The sequence below is a fragment of the Brachyistius frenatus genome, unplaced genomic scaffold (assembly GCF_029030835.1).
Source record: "Brachyistius frenatus isolate BFR_SWC_R1_liver_20210118 unplaced genomic scaffold, ASM2903083v1 Contig_7, whole genome shotgun sequence".
NCBI classification, from domain to species: Eukaryota; Metazoa; Chordata; class Actinopteri; family Embiotocidae; genus Brachyistius; species Brachyistius frenatus.
The window spans coordinates 1,046,001-1,060,821 of NW_027210606.1; the positions used below are offsets into that span (position 1 = coordinate 1,046,001).

The 14,821-nt window shown below is 42.7% G+C and overlaps 1 protein-coding gene and 1 long non-coding RNA gene across 3 annotated transcripts in view; both read right to left on the reverse strand.

Moving 5' to 3' along the window:
- LOC138615739 (uncharacterized) overlaps positions 1 to 14,821 on the reverse strand; it is a 208,775-nt gene that overhangs the window by 61,180 nt on the left and 132,774 nt on the right. The gene's annotated exons all lie outside the window — the stretch shown is intronic.
- Positions 244 to 13,461, reverse strand: LOC138615730 (E3 ubiquitin/ISG15 ligase TRIM25-like). Of its 2 annotated transcripts, XM_069689515.1 has the most exons (9): positions 12,745 to 13,461; positions 11,776 to 11,871; positions 9,954 to 10,034; positions 9,508 to 9,660; positions 6,988 to 7,147; positions 6,794 to 6,832; positions 5,563 to 5,643; positions 4,597 to 4,671; positions 244 to 3,040 (listed from the first exon to the last, which is right to left on the reverse strand). In XM_069689515.1, the coding sequence occupies exons 1-9, from the start codon at positions 13,342 to 13,344 to the stop codon at positions 2,487 to 2,489; spliced, it is 1,839 nt and encodes a 612-aa protein (XP_069545616.1). In that variant the 5' UTR covers positions 13,345 to 13,461; the 3' UTR covers positions 244 to 2,486. The 2 variants fall into 2 exon arrangements, with proteins under 2 accessions (XP_069545616.1, XP_069545617.1); XM_069689516.1 differs by lacking the exon at positions 5,563 to 5,643.

Sequence of the window (14,821 nt, forward strand, 5' to 3'; positions counted from 1 at the left end):
ATCATCACAATCTGTGTTTATTTATATTTTACACAGCATCCCATTTTTTTGGGGACAAATTAAAATATTTTTGTTTTGAGTGCAGGTCAGACCTTTCATGAAAAAGGAAATTGTAAAATGTTAATTTATTGCGCAAAATCAACAAACAGTAACAGAAAACATGTGCAATCAATCACTGAATATGAACCTTTTTAATAAAGAACAAATGTCTCCTGCTCACAATAGAAACAGCCTCACTGAAAATTCAGACTTCCACGGATCCGTTTATTGCGAGTCAAGGTCAAATGAACTCATCTTTGACAAAGCAACACTCAGAAAAGTACAACTTATTTCACAGTCACATAAACAAAACAATAACAGAAGCACGGCGAGTTTGACAGGTAGACATAATAATACAGGATACTAAATGTTACAGAGCAGTTCAGACAGTTCACTTCATGTTACAGTACCACTGTTTGTGGAATAATGCACTTCATGGCAAACAACTACATCTTCTGTTCTTATGGTTTCTATTACTAATGAAGCTCCATTTCTGAAAATGTCTTCAAAACATGTTTCACTAAGTTAATAAGTGGATGTAGCTGTGGGGTTTTGTTGTGTCTTTGGAGTTAAAATTGTTGATACAGTCCAATTTCTTTAATAGTTTGGTGTAAAAGCCTCGCACAGTGCTCGGTCACAATCCTCTGGAAAAGCACCTTTAAAAAAAAAAAAAACTCCAACAAAACAACGCCCTAATCCAAGAAAGGCAGTGGCTACAGTATGGCATCCAAGATGAAAGGCAAGGTCAATCCTGGACCTGGAAATTAAATTACAGTTAATGGTCCGAGTGGATCCTTGTCCCCGGTCCTGCTACAATCACACTGTTTCCATGGAAACAGAAGTCAAAGGTGAACAGTGGCAGGTACAACTTTAAAGCTCAAATGTCTCCTCCCGTTCAACACCCATCTGCTGTTGTCTCATCCAACAGTTTAAAATTGTAGAAAGAATTTTTTTTTCCTAAAATTGACCTTGACTGAATGAATATGAGGTATTAGAAGAATTGGGATGTGATTAGATACGATAGAAGTGGATTTGGAAACATGCAAACTACATATATTTTACTACTCAAAACGTAATTAACCAGTGTTGTAAATGTTTTAGGCACTTACATGTTTTTCATTTCCATCACAGTACCTTTGGGAAGGCATAGCAAAGTTGCAAACATTCAGCCAGAGTCAGAACTTCTGACTTCTTCTGCAACAGGAAGCACAACGAGCCCTGCAGCTGACGGCATGAAGCCCCACAGGACCCTGATCTCAACATCATGGAGTCAGTCTGGGATGACAAGAACACACAGAGGACACTGAGACTAAATGCACAGATGAATTTGTGCTGGCAAAGTGTGACCACACCAAATATTGAGGGTATCGCTCAGTTTACTGCACTTAGTATGAAACTACTCTTCGATAAATAAAACCAACGTCTGCATTATTTTTGAGAGCCTCCTCATGTTAAGCACCTTAACACTTCAAATAATTCACAGCAGGTCACCAGAATATATCTAAGTTGTGATGGTTTGAGTAGGTTGCTGTAACAACATTAGCACACAACCGCAAAATAATGCTGACAAACATGATCTCAAAATGTGTAATCCTATGTAGTTAATGAACATGGCTTGTATATACCGACATAGATGTGGTTGTCCCAAGAAAGAAAACAACCAAATTAACAAATTGGAAATCGGAAATGACGACCTGCGATGTGTATATAGCTTCAAAGGAGTGCTCCGACAGTCTTTTGCTTTCTTCTACGGTGAATAAGAAGCCACTGCCAGCGGCTTAGCAAAGAGACTGAACTCAGGGATGAGAAGGCCGGATCGGTCCAAATGTTACAAATCCAGCGGCCGGCACCTCTAAAGCTCACAAACTGACAATAACATAATTGAAAACAAGAACTTGTGTATATTTTTCAAAGATCCAGCTGGTCCTCCCCATTTCCAGTCTTTGTGGTAAGCTAAGTTTTGCATAAATTGAATTGTACCTTTCATTGATGGTATTTTACTCTAAAGATAAACCGACACTGTACACAGACTCATAAAATAAAATGGCGTTTAACAGCCTAAAAAAAAACGCATGGCAGACTTTACTCGAAGAAAACCACCAGCTACAAAGCTACAATATGGCATTTCATTTGTCTACATATGAAGCCGAGGTCACTTCTGCAGGTTTATTATGAAAAACTAGAGTCGAGGTTTCCTCATGATACACGTCAGTGTGGCTGATGAGGAACAAACAAACAAACAAACAAAAAAAAATCCACCCTCATTCCCATAAATGTACCGCTACTATGTTTTTAGCACAAAGAAAACAATGTTAGACATAAATGGGGCTGAATACTGAGTAATACCTTTGTACTGTTGAATCAGACAGATGTGGGACAAAATGTCCCACATATCATTTCTAGTCAAGTCAATCTGATTTATGTAGCCCAGTATCACTGGAGCTTAGTTAGGAATGGTTTCCATTGCTTCCCTCATGAGGGCAGATGAGCAGAGTGGAGTCCAGGTCCAGACGGAAGGCCGGGTACAGCGGCTGGGAGAACGGGCAGCGGAAGGTGTGGAGGAGCACCACGGTGTCCGACAGGCTGTAGAAGGACAGCGCTCCTTTCTGGCGCTCCAGGAACACGGCGATCCTGGGACAGGGTGGCGCCGCCACCGTGGTCTTACGGTTATCGTGCCACGCGGCGTATCCAGCATGTGTACACCTCAGCCGCCAGGAGTTCTCGTTGCGCCCAAGCAGGCACGGCTTACCGCCACCTTTGCGTCCGATGCCTCGGTACGTGACACCAATGTCGACCCATCCTCCGCCCCTCCACTCCACCTCCCAGTAGCTGGCACCACCAAACTGGCCCTCCCTGCACAGGACTTGGGCCACTGAATCAAAGCGCTGAGGGTGAGGGGGGTAGGACTGCGGCTCCTCGCCACAGTGGGCGCCCTGGGGCCCCTCCAGCAGAACCAGAGTAGGGTGGGATGTATCGGGGTCCAAGGAGAGATGACATGAAACTGCAGGGAGAGAAACAGAGTGAATTAGGAAAGTGAATTAAGATTTTTACAGTTCCAAATAAAACGCATATGATATTCTGAAGAGAGCGATGATAGGGTTGTTGATTTCTTGTCAGAGAGCTTACAGAAGCTCTAAGAGTAGTTTCTGTTCTTTCTTCTGCAGATGTCCCGGCCATGGTGATGCAACAGTTCATGTCTTGTATCTCTATGCTGTCCTTTTCTCTCTCTGCTCACCTCTCACCCCAACCGGTCGAGGCAGATGGCCGCCCACCTCTGAGCCCGATTTTGTCGGAGGCTTCTTCTTATTAAAAGGGAGTTTTTCTTCCCTCTGTTGGAGGTTTTTCTCCCTTAAAGAGGATTTATTTTCCTCCAAGCTTACGCAGGAATTGTTGAATTGTTGGGTTTCTCTGTCTAATGATGCAAAGTTCTGCTGTAACGACTTCGATGTGTTAGCTGCCTTGAAATAACCTGTGTTGTGATTTGGTGCTATATAAATAAAATTGAATTGAATTGAATTGAACAGCACATTCCAGAAGGGATCATTTGTTTTTAGCTCCAGCCGGCACTTAAAACCTGTTATTTCTAAAATGATTATTGGTTACTGTTATGAATCAAATATCTGGGCTGTTATAAAAGAAGTCACTTAAATACGCAGTCCCGAGCTCTGGGAACTTGTAAACATTCCTTTTTTCTGCCAATACGTTGACCATGTACATAGAAATCTAGTAAATGCTTTGTGTTTAATGCTAATTAGCAATGTTACATGAACACGGTAAACATGACACCTGCAGAATGTTAGCATCGTCCTGCTTTAGGCTCAAAGCACTGCAGTGGCTGGGTACAGGTCCACAGAGCTCTGATGTGGCTGGAGATTCGTACTCTGCACCAACTGAAAGTCATCTTTAGTTGCAACCCTGTTCATTTTCATGGTGTCCCAGAATTGGCTGAAACTTAAATACAGCTCCTATCTTTCTGCCGCTCTGTCTGTCAGGTTTTTGAGTTGTTCCCGTCTTCCAGAGTTGAGCAGAACACACACTGATCAACAGCCGCCCAGTATTGCAGTTGACATCTTGGCACCGAGAGGGCAAACGACACATATGGCCTTAATCCTCCTCTGACCAGATCAATTATTAATGCCTAACAAGGTGCGGGTGCGCTGTCATCCTGTCAGCTGGCTTGTTTATATTGGAACAAGGCACTAGTCTTAACGACGGACCAGGATGTCATAAATACAGTATGATTTCCATCTATCATTGATGAGGATCTTCACTGGGCTCTCGTGTTTCCCAGCAAGATTTTCATTAACTGGTGAACCAGAAGTGTAGAGAGAAAAAAGAGAAAAGGACAGAGGGCAGCAGAGAGAGATGAGGATGACGGAGAGGAAGATGGTGAACAACATGCAGGATGGTTCCACTGTATGGGTGCACCACCGGAGAGTGAAGAAAAGGGATGCAGATAGAAAGGAAAAGTGTAATTAAGAGGTAGAGAGTAGAAAGGAAATGTCAGAGTGAAAATGCACACGGATGAGGCAAAATGCTCAAAGATGAAGTACTTACACCTGAGGAAAGCCGCCCTCATCCTGTGATCAGCCGGCTGCAGAGACAAAGAGGACACAGGGAACGACACTGGCACTGCGGCAAAGGGACAAATGACAAAAAAACAGAGAGAGAAACGTTTGTCTTTGTTTTTCAAGAGGTTTTCATTTCTCATTAACTGAAGGGGAGTAAGAGGAGTGGCAGAGAGGAAAGGACAGAAGCATATGGATGAAGAAGGAGCTCAGAGACGGTAAAAAGCGAATTAAAGAATAGTTTATAAAAATACCACAAAACAAGAGTTTTTAGTTCGACGTTCTGAACCAGGCACCAGGAAGAGCCAATAGTTTAAGAAGTTTGTTCATCCAGTGTATTTACATGCACTGTAGTGAACTGAGATCTCACACTAACCAGTTCACCACAGTGCATGTAAATACACTACCACTGTTGCATCGGATGATCAGCCACATGGCTGGTCATCGCTGTCTCATGTAACAGTGGTAGTGAAAGTAACACACACATATATAGGTAACCGGCAGCTAAAGCAAAAATCTTTCCAGCATTTGTCAAAGTGTTAATATTAAAGGCACTATGTGTAGTTTGGCCTGCGTTTTGAGTGGAGAGCAAGAGGAGCAGTGTACGGCTATGCTAGTGGTTGTGTGAGGTTGAATTTCATGACAGTCTATCCAATACTTGTCGAGACTTTTCTCTGTAAACCACAAATGTCAGGCTGCTGGTGGCTACAGAAAAGTCCTGGAAGTCATCTGCCTACATCGTCCCTTGTTCGAGTCAGATCCGACTGCAGGAGATATCCCTTCATGTCTGCCAGCGTGACTGCAAACCACCAGATGGCGCCCACTTACAGAGTACACAAATCCTACACATGGTGCCTTTAATGTTTGGTCAGCTATTGAGCTAAAAAAGCCAAAACCAGCAGTGTTAGTTAAAGGTCAGTTCACAAAGTATCACCACTGTACTTTTCCAACTTACCCCTAGTTGTATGTTGACCTGCAGATAGTGTTGGTTGCATTTGCTGAGGTTTGGAGTTCTCCATACTGTGATTTTGGCCACCTCCCCAATACAATACATATAAATGGTGTTTGATTTATATTTGTAAAACAGCAGTGCCAATAATATCAATAACAATACAATGTGCCAGTCAGAAAAATCTGTAAACATGGACAGTTTTCAGTATTTTGGAAACAAATATTGTTTCCAAAATACTGAAAACGGTTTCCCTAAGATCAATTTGTTTACAAAAAAAACATATTTGTCACAGAAGCTAAAGCTGAAAACAAGACGGTTGGTAAAGCAACAAAAGGTCTACAGTCATACTGGCAGCTCTGTGAGCCTCTGAGCACAGCAGTACTTAAAGCTGGCTATCGACATGCTCATTGCTCACTATGACAAAGCTAAAGTGAAAATGTTTGGCATATGTAATGTTTACCGTGTTCAGCATGTTAGGATGCTAGCATGCTAACATTTGCTAATAGGCACCAAAATCAAATCACAGGTAATGCGGAGATGTGAGTGCCGTTAGCTTTGCAGGTAGCCTATTTGGCCATTTAGCAAAGTATTCAACACATCAAATTTTGACCTAAAAGTGGCGCAAGAGAAAAATAATGTAATTACAACGGATTGTGGGTGGGACATGGTTTCTAACCCACATTTTACAGCAATAGATTCAATATTTTTCTGTCCACTGAAGTCAAAACTAAAAGCATTAACCTTATTGTAAAACTAAATGTAAAGTATTTGGAGTCATCCTTTGAGGACCATGAAAGTCTGTGTTCAAGTTTCATGGTCGTCCACCCAATAGTTGTTGAGACATTTCTGGGTGGACCAAAGATGAGGACTGAAGGATGAATATTACCATCCCGAGACCTAATTATAAAATGTTTGGAACAAACCTACTGCAACACGAGGGACATGGATAACATGCTTCCTGCACTGTCGCTGAAAAGCCTCCATAAAATGAATTCATATAAACTAAATTGATTTGAACTGAAGTGGTCAGATTAGGATGGAGAAGAACTGGAGGTCAGCCATAGCTTAAGACGTCACCTTGTCCTCTTTAGCATCAATAATTGACACGTCCACTGTCCCTCGCAGTGTTAAATGTCATGTCAAAACCTGCAGCCTGGGAAAAATGGGTCGCCTCCGGCCCGACTCTGTCACAGAGTGCGTGTGTGTGTTTGTGTATCATGTTTCTTATGCTTACCTTTCACACACTCTCCAGCAGACACGTAGTTCTCATTAACTGGAAGAGAAACGTAATCATATTGAGAATCTGAGTGCAGCTTGTGTATGTATGTATTTTGGATACATAAATCCATACTCCAAACTTGAAATTGGCACTAGGAGCGTCTGCTTGTTTCCACCCAATCTTTATTGGCCGGGGGTCGTCCGGTGTACCTGCACGGCTGATCTTATCAACCTCCTCCCTGCAGACTTCCTCCATGTGGCTGCGGAGGTGGCAAAGAGCTCTTCTTGCGCCGCTGAAGGCCTCGGTGGGCAGGCTGAGGGCTCTGGAGTGCCGACCAGTGGCGAGTGGGACGCAGAGCAGTGGAGCCGTCTAAGCAGATAAAGACAGAGAGTGGAAAATATACCCAGGTATAGCCGCCTCGGCCGGCCCTCCCTCCCTCCCTCCCTCCCTCCCTCCCTCCCTCCTTAATTCCTTGTACAATTGAATTTGAAAATAGCACTTAAGCAGGTGGCGTCTTTTTCCACTGGTCAGATCTGACTCATTCTCTCCTCTCGTCCATTCTTCCGCCTCCATTCGTCATCTACACACTAATATCTCCGGGTCTTTCTGAGTACGCCCTCCTGGGGAGCTGCAGGATGCATTAACCGTAATGGGTGGATATCATGAGCAAAAGCTCCTAATGTGTTATTTGTCTTTTGAGGAAGCAAACTTCTCAATAAAGGCTAAAAGCCTCTCATAGATGAGTCTCCTTTTAAGTGGAGCTGCAATGAATAGAAGATTAATAGACTAGTTCATCAAAACATCCAAAAACATGCACCTCAGGTCAGGTTACCTGGCGCCGCGCTAGTGGCAGCCTGCTGCAGCATCTCCCCCCTGAGAGCCCCCCTGCTGTAGTGAAGAAATTTCCCCTCGGGGATTAATAAAGTGTATAAAATAAAAAAAATAAATCAAAACACCATTAGTCTATAACCAATTTGATTTTTGATTCATTGTTTTTATTCATTTTTTTCATGAAGGTCCCAGGTTCTTAAATGTGACAATCTGCTGCTTTTCTTGGTTTTACATTGTAGAAACTTGATATCAATCAGTTTCATACTGTTGACCACACAAAACAACACATTTAATGATCTCACCTTGTCCTTTTGGAAGTAGACCAAATTATAAATTGAGAAAATAGCAATACAAATCGTTGCTATTTGCACTCCTACTTTTAGCTTTATCAGTTAAAGGTCCCATATTTTAGAGGTTTTTTTTATTTTTTTTATTGCTTTCTTTCAGCCATGATATCCATCAAATATTTTTGTGTGGCTCCTCTAGATCAACCAGCTGTTTTGTGTCTGTGTCCTTTAAGGAACACTGATATCAGTGACTCTGTCTTTGATTGGATGACTCTTGTCAGAGTTACGTATGCTCTGACCAACCACAGGGCTTTTGAGGTCGTGTAGCTTGCTAGCTCAATGACCGTTTTCTTCCAGATAAAGGGTTGGACAGTTCGCCATGCTGAGGGCGGACATGATAACTAGTTTGTGACATCACAAACTGACTGACATTGCAAATGGCTCATCCAAATGGCACCGTTGCTGAATATAGCCTGCGTGTATCTCTCCATGGACTGAGCGTTTTGAAACTATCACAGTAGTTTTACCTGGTCCTGCTTTATAAATAAAAAAGAAAAGGAAATCTGAATTTATACAATATGGGACCTTTAAGAAACGTATCTGTAAATGTATACATTTCCCCTCTATAGTGAGCTTTATCTTTTAAACCAGTAATTAACGAAATGGGGTCACAACCAAGTGTCAACCCACTGACGTTAACCATTTGATTGTGAACTGACGTTTAAAAGCCTCAAGTTTGGCATTTTGTCCGTCACCATTTTGGTTTTCTGGGACCAGAATTTACCATATTTGGACAAGCTGAGGAGGAGTGAGCGATTGATCGGACTCATTCGACTGAGAACCCGAGGACACTATAACTGCCCACCTACAGTATATTGGGAAGCTGTCTGCACCCAAGGGACGTCAATCAAACCAGACACACCCCCAAACGTATCGCTCTTTGCGGCCTAATATCTAATGAATTATGGAATTATTGTCAGATGGAGCACCAGAACACTGATCAAAACTAATAACATCAGTGAATGACACCATAATGACCGATGGGATTTTTTTTTTACTTTGTATTTCATGGTAAAGGTTCCGTCTACTGGATCCAGCCCCTGGTGGCCCGCAGTGGGATTGCACTTTGAAGCACTTCCGCATTGGCTTTACTTTTCAGACCTGAAGATTACGTCCATTTTATCAACAGTCTATTGTCACAAACCTGTTCCTGTCTGTGGAGGGTTTCTATCAGGCCCCTTTAAGACTTTATGGGGCAAAAATCTGTGTTTCTTGTGATGCTGGCACGATGAAACACTTACATCACCGAGAAATTCCTTTAGAACATTAATTCAATTAAACCTCCTTCATACCTTTTGTTAAGTGGATGGAACACATTTCTTTTTACCTTTATTTGTCACTGATTTAACCAACCAATGTGGCATTATTAATTAGTCTGTAAAAATGTTGAGGACCCCACGGTTGATGCATTGAGTGAATTAATTTGTTCGTACTGCAGCTGATAAATCCTTTTCACATTTTCTCACAAATAGTGCTGACACTCGATTTTAAATTGGGTCCCCCTTTCCTTCCCTTTGCACCACACACATTCTCCCTCTTTTTCCTCCTCACCTGTAGGACATGGGTGTTGTCCTCAGACTGCAGCAGCTGGCTCATCTCCTCGTCTCTCCTCCTCAGCTCCTCCAGGTCTTTCTCCAGAAGCTCGATGTCACGTTCAGCTCTCCCCACCACCGCTCGCTCCTTCGCCTCTAGCCTCGCTCGAACCTTCAGCACAAAAACAGGAGACCTGACTCATAGTGACCAATAGAAATGATAGATAACGATGGGAAAAGACCAGTGCAGGGCTACACCTGATGGTGTAAGTGATGGTTATGAAAACTGAAGTGAGACGATGACTAAATTGAATTGAAGTGTACTGATGCTTGAACAGCAGAATGATGAAAGAATCACTTCGAACATTTTCATCTAAGATATAAGAATGATTCGTTTGTTAGCACGGACAGCCTGTAAAAACTATCAACCCCCTCTGTCTGAGCTGAGCCACTCCTGCTCCTCACCTCTGCCTTGGTTTTCTCCAGACGGAGAGCCATGTCAGCAAACAGAGCTTCACTGTCCTCCAGAACGGCCGATGCAGACACCTAAAACACACACACACACACACACACACACACACACACACACACACACACACACACACACACACACACACACACACACACACACACACACACACACACACACACACACACACACACACACAGTAGAGGGGAAAAGTATTTGTAGTAAATCAGTAAATCAGAGTAAATACTTAAAGACACCATAAAGCAGAGAATTAAAATCACTTTTTTTTTTAAATCTAAAGGTGAATCTTTTATGCAACCTAATATAATAATTAACTGCTGCCTCCCTCTTTATATTGTACATGCAAATGAACCCTGACTGTGTCTCCTAATGTCCCACTTTCTTGTCATGAATTACTCTATGTTACATGAAGGGAGTAAAGTTCTCATTTCATGGGGACTTAAACAAGTCTATTTCAGTTTCTGTGGTATTATACATATGATTCCATGAGTAACGACATCAGTAAGTATGCAAAAAGCAAAAACATTAAATACACTTTTCTTACAAGGAGATGCACTGAAGTTTGCTGAGATTTTGATGCTCGATAACATTGTGTTTCAATGTTCTATATTCACTGTCATGAAAATGATTGTGAGGGGCCCAGAATACGCTGCCAACTTTTATTTTTAGTATAATCTAAAAGCTGAGGTCCTTAATGGTCGGGAACGAACTTTAGTATCAAAACAAGAGGGCAAAGTTTCAATTTGATGCTTTAGTGAGTTAATAAAGTGATTTTCAGAGACGATCGAGCAGCCGCATGGTTAGCGGAAGGAGATAATGCTCAGGGGAGAGAGGAGAAAATTATTTCCTGGAAGATTGAAGGAGTGGCACAGATACTGGAACATAAATTAGCTTTGCACTGGAAACTGATACAGCAGCTCCTGTGAGGCAGGATGTTTGTGGCTGTGTGAAAGAGAGACGAGTGTGTGAGCCCTGTGCGTGTTGACAGCTGTGTAAATGTCAAGTCCAACTGTATCCAGTCGCATACAATACTTAACCAAGCTATAACTCTATAACAACTAATAATAGCACACAAGTTACCTTTGAAAGTGTAATTCTAAATCAGAGAGTGTTCCAAGGTTTCGGAGGTGTCACAGGAAAGGCTCGGTGGACCCTTTCTAAGAGCTGCTGGTCCAAGGACCTGAGCAAGTGGTGAGGGGCTAGTAAGGCACCTTATTTTTAGACAACTAAACCATGTGGATATATTTGGAAAAAGATAATGAATGCATTTTAATTAGGGGATAGTAGCAAAACTAGTTGGTTAGTGTGAAGAAAAGACTTTAGTTTGGGTTAAAATAAGTAATTTTACAGAAGTCACATTACATTTTGTCATACAGTATAAGTTACTTAAAGTACATTAAGTAAGTTAAATATTTTCTGTAAGTAACTAACCTAAAAGTAAACATTGAATTTTGCTTTCTCACAGACTCAAACATCAGTCTCTGGTTTTCCAGTGAAAGTCCTGTGTCTCTTCCTTCCAATCATCCCCGAACTTTTCTCTGCAATGACTTTGGCACTCTTTTAAGCTGTCACGTGACCTGCGTCACATCCTTCTTCGACCCTGGTCATACACATATGATGGGCACTTTTCACACTTAGGCAAGGAAAACGTGACACTGACACGCTACGCTCACACTTTGGTGTGATACCAGGCTGGTTATAAGAAGCTCTCGGCTCACGGTGACATTTTAGATAAACACTGGATTAGAAATAAAGAAGAGTGGTCACATTCAGAGCGTGTGTGTGAGCTTGTGTTACCTTGATGGACTCTAAGCTTTGTTGAAACTCCTCCAACTCTCTTTCTCCAGTCCGTATCCTCCCCTGGACCATCCGCTGGGACTCCTGGAGCTGGAGCTGATAGATGAACAGACAGACATACAGATGGACACACAGACAAACAAGTAGATGAAGAGACAGAGAGGGCCAGATAACCAGACAGTAAGATATAAGCATTCAGATATTTAGGAGAAGTCTTTTCACGACCTGCTCTTGAATTAATGTGTGTCCATTATGCACCATCCAGCAGGTGTTTTAGCATTAAAAACACGTTACTGTGGTTGAAATTGTATGTTCATAAACATTAAAAAAAAACACATAGAGAAATGAAGCCGACTTAATGTTTGTAGATTTACTCTGAAGCATGGTCAAATAGTGTCAAGTTAGCACTTTTGACAGGAGTCTACTACCAGTTATTGTTTGATCTTTTTTTTGACACAAAATCAGGCAATGAGACACAAACTGCACGGTTTTATGTCTTCTATGACATCATCTCAGCCAGCTTCTGCTGTAGGTGGTCTGACAGTAAGAATCATTCACCATTAATGGGACAACATGTTCTGTATTCTGGCACAGGCCTGGCAGGGTGCAGTGACATTTCTTTGTAATGTTTTTTTTTTCCCCAGTAATTTAGACCCTTCACACATGCACTAACCACACCTCTGTAACATTAGCTTGTCAGTAATAAAATGAAATATTAGTCAGTCCACACTGCATGTTACCATCATATCTGTTTTTATCAACATCGAAGCTCCTCTTCCTTATAGTTTTAGGTCATTTCTGGCTGGTGATTAAAGTGTAGAGTTTAGGAACCCTCTATGTCTCACTGACATTAAAAATGAGGGTGAGATTATTTAGGAGTCTTCCTCCATTATGACATTTGGAGAACCAACAGTAACTTCGTACCAAAGATTCCTAATTTCTTTTATGAAACACTGCAGTGTGTCTAACCTGTCTTCTGGCTCTCTGTGCGTCCACATTGTGCACTTCCTCCTGGTCCGCCTCGCACAACAGGCAGTCCCCGCTCCAGTCGCCCGCGGCCTCAGCCTCGGACCCGCTCCCCGCGGGCTCCAGCCCCAGCCGGTGCTGAGCGCACAGCCGCTCCGCCAGGCACTCCACCGCCGCTACCAACTTGTGCCGTCGCAAAGTGCCGACCTCCCGGTGCGGCAGGACGTGGAGCTCGCAGAAGGACGCCAGGCAGACCAGGCACGACTTGTCCGCCCTCAACTTGCTTTCCACCGGGCAGAAGTCGCACGGTACTTCCCCGACTCCCCCCAGGTAGAGCTCCGGCGCCGTGACCATCTCGCTCAGCTTGAGTTTGTCGACGACCTCGGCGAGCACCGTGTTCCTCCGCAGCACCGGCCGAGGGCTGAACGTCTCCCGGCACTGAGGGCAGCTGAGCTGGCCCGAGTCCGCCTGGTCCCAGTAGTCGCTAATGCACGCCATGCAGTAGGTGTGTCCGCAGGGGATGGACACGGGGTCCTTCAGGATGTCCAGGCAGATGGGACACCTGAACTGGCTCTCCGTCACCGAAATGTTCGCCTGAGCCATCTCGGCGGTGGGATGATCTCCGCCGTCCTCCGGTGGCCTCGGTTCGCCTGTTGACACAGTTCCTGTTGATAGCAGGAGCTTTTCCTGACTCCGAGTTTTCTGTTGTGAAAGGGAGGGGTGAGAAAACAGGAGTAACCCTTCCGCAATGTCATACATCCCATCAATGATCCTCCGGGTTTTCTGCCCTCAACGAGGCCTTGAAGGCTTGTATGAGCTCTAAAGGACCAATGCGCCCCAAAAGCTCATCAACACGTTTTCTCTCCTAATGCTCGTGGTCCTTTAGTGTGATTTCAGAGCACAGAGACAAAAACGGAATATATTAGAAACTTTGACTGCTTTCCCGATGACTTTTGTCTGATTGAAGTTATTTAGGTCTGAATATTCTTTGCTGAAACATGACGGCAAAACTACCTCAAGTTTCAAACTATTGTCAGACACACAATAACAATGAGAGAGGGAGGGTGCAGGGTAAAATCGTCCAATCTACGGGTGTCACATTGATTTTTAATTCCATATATTTGATATATGGAATAAATTTTTTTTTAATTATTATTATTTTTTTTTAAACATACCCTAAATGGGTGGGTTTTTTTTTTCTTCAGAACCACTTTTACATCCTAGGAGGAGTTTTGGAAAGAGGAACTTTAAGCATCCTGTGTGTTTCTTGGTTTGTTTGTATATAATATATATAGATATATAATGTACTGTATATACTGTGCATTTTATATTTTATATTTATATTTATATTTCTACTGCTATTTACTGCTATTTTATTGCTTTTCTATTATTCTATTCTATTCTATTATTTTATTCTATTACTTCTATTATTATCTTATTGCTTCTGTATGCTGCTGTAGCGAAAAAAAATTCCCCTCGGGGATTAACAAAGTAAATACCTACCTACCTACCTACAATGGGATCACCTGAAGCCATCATTAATGCATTGTTCGCTGTCTCAGATTCTGCAGTTTGTGAAGGGGGCGACACTGACATCTAGTGGCATCATGCTGCAACTCCCCCCAGGCGTCAAGAAGAAGACAGGAGTTCACTGCAGTGGTTGTGCTGCAAATAAGTCATTCTTTGAATTCACTTTGAATGTGACTTTCTTTCCTGCAGCACAATAAAACACAGATTTGTGTATACATATATATATATATATTGGGCCTGAGTGGCACAGTGGTGCAGTGGTTAGCATTGTCGCCTCACAGCAAAAAGGTTCTGGGTTCAGGATAAATGGATGGATGGATATTGGGCCTGTGAGTCTGACAAAGGACAGATACAGAAAGTGTGCAGCGCCCTCTCCTGACCATTTGTTACAGCACAGGCACACAATCAACTGTCAGTGTCCACGGGTATAAAGAACACAGTAAATCTCCACAATATTCACGGCCCGTTTGAAGCCAACCATGAAACCACCAAAGTATTCAAACTTACTCATGTTAATACATTTATGACATTCTTGTTTTGTTGAACTATG

What these genes read in the sequence shown, in the direction of transcription:
- LOC138615730 (XM_069689515.1), bottom strand. Translation starts at nt 13,344, where the DNA reads ATGGCTCAGGCGAACATTTCGGTGACGGAGAGCCAGTTCAGGTGTCCC. An exon ending in AAAGCTTAGAGTCCATCAAG is followed by an intron (nt 10,035 to 11,775) that starts GTAACACAAGCT and finishes TGTGTGTTTTAG; the next exon opens with GTGTCTGCATCGGCCGTTCT. An exon ending in TGCTGGAGAGTGTGTGAAAG is followed by an intron (nt 5,644 to 6,793) that starts GTAAGCATAAGA and finishes TGTATTGGGGAG; the next exon opens with GTGGCCAAAATCACAGTATG.